An 11020-nucleotide genomic window follows, 5' to 3' on the forward strand; every position below is an offset into this window, starting at 1 on the left:
TGAGGTGGTTATCACGTTTATTGATTCACATTACATACATTATCCATTAAAAAATACATGGATTCAATTACATACATGGATCACGCTAGTGCAGCACCACATTCATACAGGAAAGGATCAATATCCTGACTAATAATATGCACAACAGTTGTTTATACAGTATAACAAAGAATGCACATCCGTTTCGTGTTCGATAATTGAAAAAAAGACATACCTAACATTTGTGTTAAATTACAGGTCTGGATTTGATGATTCCATCTGACAATCATCAAGTTGAGTTTGTTTTTTTAAAAGAAAAAAAAACATTTAGAGAGACCTATATATGCCTGGAACATGACTTATGTCAGCAGTGCTTGAGAAATCAAGGAACGAGAGAAAGAAAGAAAGAAACAAATGTTCGAAGCATTGCAGATTCATCCATAATTGCCGTCCTCAGTTTCTTTCCAATGAGACTTGCGGTTGTTTTTTTTACTTTTTACTTTTTAACTTTATTTTCTAAACAATGTGAACTTAAGGAGAAGGATGGTAAAGAAAAGGTAATGGTAAAGAAAAGGTAATGGAGGGGTTATTTCCAGAGCAGACAGCGAATGAGACATGTGGACACAACAAATACACGATAAATGCACAGGTGAAAACACAGGGAACTGTAATTTGAATGAATCACTTTCATGTTTTGGGAATGGTGAACACTTTAGGTCATGGTAAGCAACAACAACAACAACAACAACAAACATCCCTCCCCCTTCCCCCTAAACATCATCATCATCAACAACAACAACCACACACGCACACAAACAAACAAACAAACAAAACATTCAAAACAAATCCAAAGCAATAAGAATTACAAAATCGTTTGACTTCATTCTGTTGAATGTAATTTTTTTATGTACAAGAGTAAAATGAGTAAAGAAATTCCTGACAACACAAAACAAATTAAAAAAATCATACATCAACATTCCGTCCAAAATGATAGTTCGATGAACAAAGAATTGAAATCCCTGATGAATGATTTAAACATGTTCTTTGGCTGTCTAAAACGAACACACATGATCGACCAGAACAATTAATGTAACAAAGCAAGGCGTTGTATGTATTCATATACCATACAGTAGGCCTAAATGCGTATGCAGGTGTAAACCAGTTTGTCTATTTTACTGAATATATGCATATGAAGATCTCAAACTACGTTCATATTTTCATCACTGATTCTTTCTAAGAATACGACTTACCAATACATTGTTTATCTTTGTAAAATGCAAAAGCGATATGTGTATGCATATAGTTTTTATGTTTACATTCAGTCGTGTCGCGGACTGTAAAAACAAAGCTTTACCGAATAATTAAACTATTTATCGGACACTTTCCAAACCTATTTACTTAGATTATTTAAATTGCACTGCATCATCAATTATTCAAACCACTCGAGATCATTACTTACTCTAACAGTTGCCGCTACTGATCGGTTATTTACTCAAGTTGGTGGAATATCCAGTAAAAGTGCAGCATGAACATCTGCTTGTTTTGGCGTTTAAATACCAATTTAGATTATCTAGTTTTTGATGATTGTTTACATGGATGATTATTTTACCAAACTACAATACTAGACAACCAATTTTTCGAACCAACCAATCATTCAAAGAACACTGGGCATCCGCATCCAACTTTGTAATAGTCATAACGTTTCAATTCAGATTATCCAGTTTTTGATGATTGTTTATATGGATGATTATTTACCATACTACAATACTGGACAACCAATTTTTTTTTTAACCAACCAATCATTCAAAGAACACTGGGCATCCGCATCCAACTTTGTAATAGTCATAACGTTTCAATTCAGATTATCCAGTTTTTGATGGTTGTTTATATGGATGATTATTTACCAAACTACAATACTGGACAACCAATTTTTTTTTTAACCAACCAATCATTCAAAGAACACTGGGCATCCGCATCCAACTTTGTAATAGTCATAACGTTTCAATTCAGATTATCCAGTTTTTGATGATTGTTTATATGGATGATTATTTACCATACTACAATACTAGACAACCAATTTTTCGAACCAACCAATCATTCAAAGAACACTGGGCATCCGCATCCAACTTTGTAATAGTCATAACGTTTCAATTCAGATTATCCAGTTTTTGATGATTGTTTATATGGATGATTATTTACCAAACTACAATACTGGACAACCAATTTTTTTTTTAACCAACCAATCATTCAAAGAACACTGGGCATCCGCATCTAACTTTGTAATAGTCATAACGTTTCAATTCAGATTATCCAGTTTTTGATGATTGTTTATATGGATGATTATTTACCGTACTACAATACTGGACAACCAATTTTTTTTTTAACCAACCAATCATTCAAAGAACACTGGGCATCCGCATCAAACTTTGTAATAGTCATAACGTTTCAATTCAGATTATCCAGTTTTTGATGGTTGTTTATATGGATGATTATTTACCAAACTACAATACTGGACAACCATTTTTTTTTAAACCAACCAATCATTCAAAGAACACTGGGCATCCGCATCCAACTTTGTAATAGTCATAACGTTTCAATTCAGATTATCCAGTTTTTGATGATTGTTTATATGGATGATTATTTACCATACTACAATACTGGACAACCAATTTTTTTTTTAACCAACCAATCATTCAAAGAACACTGGGCATCCGCATCCAACTTTGTAATAGTCATAACGTTTCAATTCAGATTATCCAGTTTTTGATGGTTGTTTATATGGATGATTATTTACCAAACTACAATACTGGACAACCAATTTTTTTTTTTTAACCAACCAATCATTCAAAGAAACACTGGGCATCCGATTCAGCTTTGTAACAGTTATAACGTTCGGTGCTACGGCCATAAGGCATGCGTCAGGGTAACGGCTGCCAGAAAGTCCAGGTGAAGACCAGCTTCACGCCGACATTGTTGGAAGGCACTCACGATGTTTTCTGATTCCCGGTTTCGTGTTGTTCACGTCTGAAACATGAAAAAAGACAGTGCAACGTCTCACACCCATGGTAACCAGAAATGTAGGCGAAGAATCAGAATGGCGAAGTTCGCATTTGGATACATGAGTTTTGTTCCCATGGAAAGAAAATTAAGTTATCAGTGATACCCATTCAAGCTGTGATAAACTGAAATTAACAAACAAAGAGACAGCACACACACACACACACACACACACACACACACACACACACACACACACACACACACACACACACACACACAAAACTGAGAAACGAAGAAAAAAATGAAAGGAAATAAACGACATGACCCATCTGAGATTACCACAAGAAATCCATTAATGGATTCAAATCAGTTCACTTTGTTTATATTTATAGCCCAATCGTCAGTCGGCTCTACCCGGTAGACAGCCTGTTGAGTTAATGACTCCGTGTTTGTAAAGCGCTTAGAGCTTGGTCTCCGACCGAGGCCAGATAGACGCTATATAAGTATCTATAGCAATCAATCAATTGAAAAAAAAGGCTATCTGAGGTATGTTAATGCGTTAAAAAACAAAACAAAAAAACACACCAAGAAACAGCAAATCTTTACAAATAGGCAAGAAGAACGATGACACCACAAAGACCACTTCAGATCCTAGTTTACCTCAATCAACACAAAACTGATTTCAGATCAAACACATATTGTTACTTCATAATTATCTCGGATGGAGTTCTGGGCAAAAGGACTCTGTGTGAAGTCAGCAGAGATGTGCTTGTGTATGGTATCGGGCAGATCCCAGTAGTCAGTAAGACTGCTGTTTAGAACTGAGAGGCTGATCAGTATGGGTATGCCACGAAGGCCATTTCATCTTTCAGGTGGTAATAATGGGTAAGAAAGGAGTGTAGAACCTTCAGGAAACAGTCCTGTATCTCCCGGTTTTCAATGTTGGTTTGTAAATTCCCTTCCTCTTTCACACAGACGCCCTTTTGGTCATGAATGGCAACCCTGGAATTAAGGTCTGCACATGGAAATTATGGTGCGTGTGGCAATCTTGGCCAGTCGGTCAACAATCTTAGTGCCTCGAATGCATACGTACCCTTTGCGGCCAGCTCAAAACAATGTCATAACCATAGTTTTGCGAATAATTACAGAGTTTCATGCAATTCGTTCAACAGAAGATTGTTTATCGTTTAGTCAGCAACATGGTCCAAAAGCAGACAATTTTTCAACGATTTTTTTTTTCAAGTTGAGACTGGTAATCTATTACAGTGGCAAAGACCAGTACAACAACTTGAAATCAGTTCAGCCATATCAATGAATTTATCAGATGAAGAATTTTAAACAAAGACTCAAAAATTCTCCACAGGCAACAACATTGATGTCTTTGTCTATGAGTAGCAAGGTCAAAATGGACAACGCGAGTCTTAAATCACTCAGTACGGCCAGTCCTCTCTTCTCCTCTACACAGACCCCTCGGATGTCCAGTGGGTGTCTAAATGACCCAACCTTTAGCTTCCGTCGTCAGAATTGTGGTATTCTTTGTCAACATTCACCTCTTCAGTATAAGAGCCTTCCACTTGCAATATTTTGATGATGGTAACTGGGGTGAAACGCTGTTAACGTCGTCTCTTTCGCCGTTCGTATGGAGAGAGTTAAATCTCCATGGGTAATTTTCAAGGAATTTTAAGAAGAGGTAGAAATATCACCAGTGTCACTCACCAGCACTGCCAACACCCACGTCATGGAGGAACTAACACAAGTGTCAGTGGGGCCGGGGAGCAAGATCCACCTGAGGTCTCTGGATCACAAGCTGAAATGATCAATCAACACCCTCAGTGAACACATGCTACATTCGTCAGTCAGCGATGTACACTCACTGTGTGAGTGTGTATGTATGTATGTATGTATGTATATATATATATATATATATATATATATATATATATATATACGTGAACACGACGATGGGAATACAACTATATCTCAGATATAAAGACAGCGTCGAGAGGATGATAAATGAATACTTGTGCTTTTTTTTTTCATCCTGTCCTCTTCCTTACTACGTAAGCGATGAATACATAAAGGTGATATAGAAGAAAAAAAGAAAGAAAAAGAAACACATACGTCCATCAGAAGAGGACAATAATGTTGTTGGTGAGACAGACATGGAGTCTTAGACAACCGGTCTGAGAGAGAGAGAGAGGGGAGAGAGAGAGAGAGAGAGGGGGGAGAGAGAGAGAGAGAGAGAGAGAGAGAGGCTGAGACAGAGAAAGAGACAAGACAAGACAAGACAAGACAAGACAAATTCTTTATTTCGAGGATAATAGATAAGCACTGGTGTGCTTTTTTATATCCAGTCCCCGCCCTGAATAGGGTCTACACTACACACATACAAAACAAAATGAAAGCATGAAAGCATGGTGTTAGTAGAGATACATAACAGGTAGGACAAAAAAATAATAAATAAAATAAAATAGAAATTAAAAAAAACAACAACCAAACCAACAACAACAAAAAAACAAAACAAAACAAAAACAAAACATAACAAAACAAACAACAACAAAAATCAAACAAACAAACAACACACACACACACACACACACACACACATGACATACAGGTACAAGCATGGTGTCAGTAAAATGTATAGGAAAAAATGAACAAAATGAAAGAACAACACACACAACATACACCGCTATACAGATCAGAGTGGAGGATGGAGGGTGAGGGAGAGAAGAGAGAGAGAGAGAGAGAGAGAGAGAGAGAGAGCGAGCTGGATAGACATCCAGACAGGCAGACAGACTGATGGACTGACTTTTTGTGGGGCGCGTTGCCTCCAGTCTGACACAGGCTCCAAAGCGACGCTGTCTTTGGGCTGATCCAAGAAGTCCGGGTCCAATGGCTCTCGTACTTCAGCGTACGGGAGACTGTGGTACGTGTGTGACCCTTGCTCTCTCTGTAACACACACACACACACACACACACACACACACACACACACACAGAGAAATCTATATATCTAACGTAGGAAGTGCGAAGGCCGCTAAGTGGTTAATTCAAATGTTTTGATTTTCTGCGAGAGGATCCTCAGAGTGGCGCATTTCAAACTACTATTACTACCTACTCTGATGTCAGTCTTCTTTCTATTCGTCATGCAGTCACGTTTCTGTAGCCTAAATCCTAAAATTAAATGCAGGAGGAGGGGGAAGGGGGTAGGCGTGGGGATCTGGGAAGTAGAGGGGCGCTCACAACTGCAGCCATTCTCATTTGCTTATCTCTCTGCTTGCTGGTTTGGGGTCTGATAACTTGAGCCTCAGATGAATCACAAGAAGGGACTGCATGGCAGACTATGTGGCCAAAGGAGACTTTCGTTTTCTTTCCCCTGTCTTACAGGTCCTTTTGAGTCACAACTCTTCCTTGCCAACGTTACGAAAACATTGCCTCCCTTTCCCTTCTATCCACTAGAATGAATTCCGAATGGATTTTAAATCTTGATAGATAAGACACGTCTGATCCGATGTTAACAGAAGCTGTTTCAATTAAAGGCTGTTGCAAGTTAAAAGCTTTTATTAAATGTATCTTTACCAGTTTTGGAAGGGAACACACTGAAGCTGGATTTATTTATTTATCTAAAAAAAAAATTTTTTTTGGTAACAAAAATTTAGCTGCAACGTTTATCTTCTTCTTCTTCTGCGTTCACTCGTATGCACACGAGTGGGCTTTTACGTGTATGACCGTTTTTACCCCGCCATGAAGGCAGCCATACTCCGTTTTCGGGGGTGTGCATGCTGGGTATGTTCTTGTTTCCATAACCCACCGAACGCTGACATGGATTACAGGATCTTTAACGTGTGTATTTGATCTTCTGCTTGCATATACACACGAAGGGGGTTCAGGCACTAGCAGGTCTGTACATATGTTGACCTAGGAGATCGTAAAAATCTCCACCCTTTACCCACCAGGCGCCGTCACCGTTGAGTCGAACCCGGGACCCTCAGATTGACAGTCCAACGCTTTAACCACTCGGCTATTGCGCCCGTCGCAACGTTTATCAAAATGTATTGCTTTCTCATAGGAGTACTAACTTAATGACGGTGACAGCTATAATAGATTTTTCGATATATATCACTCTGGTTTCCCTTACATGTCACTTGCGGTTGCCGAGAAAATGGCAGTGTAAATGTTTACCACTGCCACACACATGCCGCGGGTAAACGAATACAGAGGCAACTGATGTATAACCTTTCTTATATAGATTCACTTTGTGTAAACACGTGAGACGTGGTTGTGGAAACAAAAGACTTGTAACAGAAAATTCGAACAGAAACAAAAGTTGGTTTTTTTTTGTTTTACGACCAGTAAGTCTAACTGTAGGCTACACAGTACATTTAAATCCCATGCTCACTTTTCTTAGATTCATTTTTCAGACAGGGTTGGTTCATGGTTTTCTCTGTATGTTTTGCCAAGGGGTTTTCACCTGAAAGTACGTACAACTTGTCTAAGTACATTTTGTAGTTTGACACAAAACAGTGATAATTGAGATTATAGAGTTCTCACCCGAAAACTTGTGTGAGGGCAGTCTGTTTTGTATTTGGAACAACAGACGGTGCTTATGTTGAATGTAGTAATGAGTATTAACAGAAGACGTATCGTCGTCGTCAGTTCTGTATTTTGAGAAGAATATCGACGGGCGCAATAGCCAAGTGGTTAAAGCGTTGGACTGTCAATCTGAGGGTCCCGGGTTCGAATCACGGTGACGGCGCCTGGTGGGTAAAGGGTGGAGATTTTTACGATCTCCCAGGTCAACATATGTGCAGACTTGCTGGTGCCTGAACCCCCTTCGTGTGTAAATGCAAGCAGAAGATCAAATACGCACGTTAAAGATCCTGTAATCCATGTCAGCGTTCGGTGGGTTATGGAAACAAGAACATACCCAGCATGCACCCCCCCCCCCGAAAGCGGAGTATGGCTGCCTACATGGCGGGGTAAAAACGGTCATACAAGTAAAAGCCCACTCGTGTGCATACGAGTGAACGCAGAAGAAGAAGAAGAGAAGAATATAGTGGCAATTGTAGCTGCATGAGTTCTCACCTGATAAACTGCATTGTCATAGCCACTGGTGATTGGGGGATCAGCCAGGTGGCGATTGAGTCCATCATCAGAAAAGCTTTCTCTGTAGACAGAACACACCCAACAACATTGTCAAGGTATTTCAGTTAGCATGTGCGTGTTCTTTGTCACGTATGATACACCATCGTCTCAATCATAATCATCAATCATCATCGTCGTCGTCATCTTCACAGTCATCCATTACATTCATTGTCGTCAACGTCACTTTATTACTAGTCAGCGAGTGGTCGTACCATTCTTACATCAACAGTGTTTGACTGGAAAATCAGAGCCTCTAGTCATTCGGATAAGACGATAAACCGAGGTCCCGTGTGCAGCACGTACTTGGGATAATGAAAAAAAGATGCCACAGCAACAAAAGTATTGTCCTACAAAAGAAATCCACTCCGATAGGAACACAAATATACACGCACACATGGCCTGACAAGCGGCGTTGGGTTATGTTGCTGTCAGGCATGTAACCTGAAGATATGGTGTAGCGTATATGGATTCGTCCGAACGCAGTGACGCTTCTTTGAGAAAGTGAAAGTGAAACTTCCACCAGCAATATAGTAATAATACTTCGGGCTCTCACAGTTCGCTGTCGTGCTTGTTTCTCCCCCGGCAGTGGCAGCAGTAGATGACGATGGCGACGACGACAACGAGCAGCACGAACCCGCACACGCCTCCCACGATGGCCCCCACCCAGCGTGCCTGCAAAGCCTGGTCGTCACACAGGGGGCCGCTGTAGTCGTACACCCCGTCAGACACACACCTGGAATGACAACAGCTTGGTGACTGTGCTGTGAACACCGTCCACGTTTCAGATGTTTGTGGGTTTAAAAAAGAAAAAAATGTTTTTATAGTGTTTCTTGTTAACGTGACTGTCATCCTCCATGGTTTGTGATTATCATCATCGAAGTCGTCACTGATGTTGTTCTCACAACTGGTATTACGATCAATCGTTGCAAAAAAAAAAAAAAAAAAAAAAAAAAAAATCAATCAAACAAACATGTAACAAACAAGAGACCCCACCCCAAAAAAATCCCAGCAACAAACAAAACAGCAGCAACAACATCAACACACAAACAAACAAATCCCAGTGGTACTAATACTTATAGAAGCAGCAGTGACCTGTGCGTGTTGCATTGGAGAACATAATCAAAATGCTGAGAAGGTAATGATGGTGGGTGAATGGATGGCAGAGAGAGAGAGAGAGAGAGAGAGAGAGAGAGAGAGAGAGGGAGGGAGGGAGAGAATGAGAGAGACAGAGACACAGAGAGAAACAAGACAAGACAAGACAAGACAAACTCTTTATTATCGAGGGTAATAGATAAGCAAGTAACATGCTTTTTTACATCCATCCCTCGCCCTAAAGAGGGAATAAAGCTAAAGACAGGTAGAGAGACAGAGAAACAATGAGAACTCAGAACTAAAAACTCAATGCGTTTTTTATTCGAGAGAGAGAGAGAGAGAGAGAGAGAGAGAGAGAGAGAGAGAGAGAGAGAGACAGAGAGAGAGAGAGAGAGAGAGCAACAAATTATATTCAAGACAAAATGCCTGTTTTTTTGTATTTTTGTTTGTTTGTTTGTTTTGTTGTTGTTGTTTTTATGTTTTATTTTGTTCTTTTTGTTTGTTCGTTTCTTGTCCTTTGCTTTTGACGTCAGATTATATTTCTTGCCATCTGGTTTCTTTCCCAGAAGTATACACATTTAAGGGATGGTCCATTAGTCATTTGTACATTGCACATTTTCGTCCTACTAGATTAAAAAAAAAAAAAAGTAAACTCTTGTTGATGTAGGCTATAGTTTAGAGTTCGATAGCTGAGCGTTATAGTTCAACTGACATTTTCACAGAGAGAGAGAGGGAGACACACACACACACACACACACAGACCAAGCCCTCCTCATTCAATCACTTGTTATCACCCCTCAGTCCCTCAACCTTTAAGTATCTGCCCTGCCCTCACTATAATTCCCCCCCCCCCCCCCACATACACTATTATATTACCTCCATCGTCGCCCCCCTCCCCAACCATCATGGTTCCCCCCCTGCCTCACTCACCGGCACTGGGGGTTGTAAGGACTGTCGACCTGCACGTAGCACTGGCCGTGTGAAGAGCACTGGTGGAACTCACACTTGTGGAAGCAGCTCCCGTTCACGCAGCGATGCAGCACTGTACACAGCGGGCTCTCGCTCTGTGCCTGACATGCATCTCTGGTGCTGTCCACGACTGCGGGGGGACGGGGGGTCGAGGAGGAGGAGGGTGGGTGGGGAGAGAGAGAGAGAGAGAGGAGGGAATATTAGCAAACTATCGTTCAATGTAACAACCCAGCCCATCTACCTGACCAAGCAATCGATTGATCGGTCACTCAGTAGAAAAAAAACAACACCACCACCACCTTAAGAGACAGAGGAAGTAGAGAGAGAGGGAGAGGGGAAAGAGAGAGAGAGAGAGAGAGAGAGAGAGAGAGAGAGAGAGATGAATATCTTTTTTGATATGAAAAAAGCAATGTGGAAAAAGTTCTCAACTGATGCTCAACACACACACACACACACACACACACACACACACACACACACACACACCTAAAACGTGACTAACTCGGTTACTTGTTCATTTCCTCGGACTGACAGACAGACACACAGACACACACACAGACAGACACACACACAGACATACAGATATAAAAAAAAGACACTGCAGAAAAAGAAAAGCAGAGAAACGTGGAAAGAAAGGGAAGGAAAACGAGACAGAAAAAAAACGACAAAAAAACAACAAACAAAACAAAAACAAAACAAAAACAAACAAACAAAAAAAAACGACAAAAGAAGAAGAAGAAGAAGAAGAAGAATGAAAGAAAGACAATGAAAAAAGCAAGCCAGCAAAGGAAGCCCTACTGATGGAAGAGGACTCACAAGCGCCAACGTCCAC

At 40.3% G+C, this 11020-nt stretch overlaps 1 protein-coding gene across 1 annotated transcript in view; it reads right to left on the reverse strand.

The window, feature by feature from the left end:
• LOC143292906 (uncharacterized) overlaps positions 1-11020 on the reverse strand; it is a 21015-nt gene continuing 9995 nt past the window's right edge. Inside the window, exons 8-14 of the mRNA XM_076603590.1 lie at positions 11005-11020; positions 10150-10318; positions 8681-8860; positions 8068-8149; positions 5792-5932; positions 4696-4786; positions 1-3003 (exon numbers count right to left, since the gene is read on the reverse strand). The exon at positions 11005-11020 is cut by the window's right edge and continues 142 nt beyond it. Of these exons, the coding sequence (XP_076459705.1) occupies positions 4739-4786; positions 5792-5932; positions 8068-8149; positions 8681-8860; positions 10150-10318; positions 11005-11020 (636 nt within the window). The 3' untranslated portion in view covers positions 1-3003; positions 4696-4738. The remainder of the gene's footprint in view (positions 3004-4695; positions 4787-5791; positions 5933-8067; positions 8150-8680; positions 8861-10149; positions 10319-11004) is intronic.

Source organism: Babylonia areolata, chromosome 18 (genome assembly GCF_041734735.1).
Source record: "Babylonia areolata isolate BAREFJ2019XMU chromosome 18, ASM4173473v1, whole genome shotgun sequence".
Lineage (NCBI taxonomy): Eukaryota > Metazoa > Mollusca > Gastropoda > Neogastropoda > Buccinidae > Babylonia > Babylonia areolata.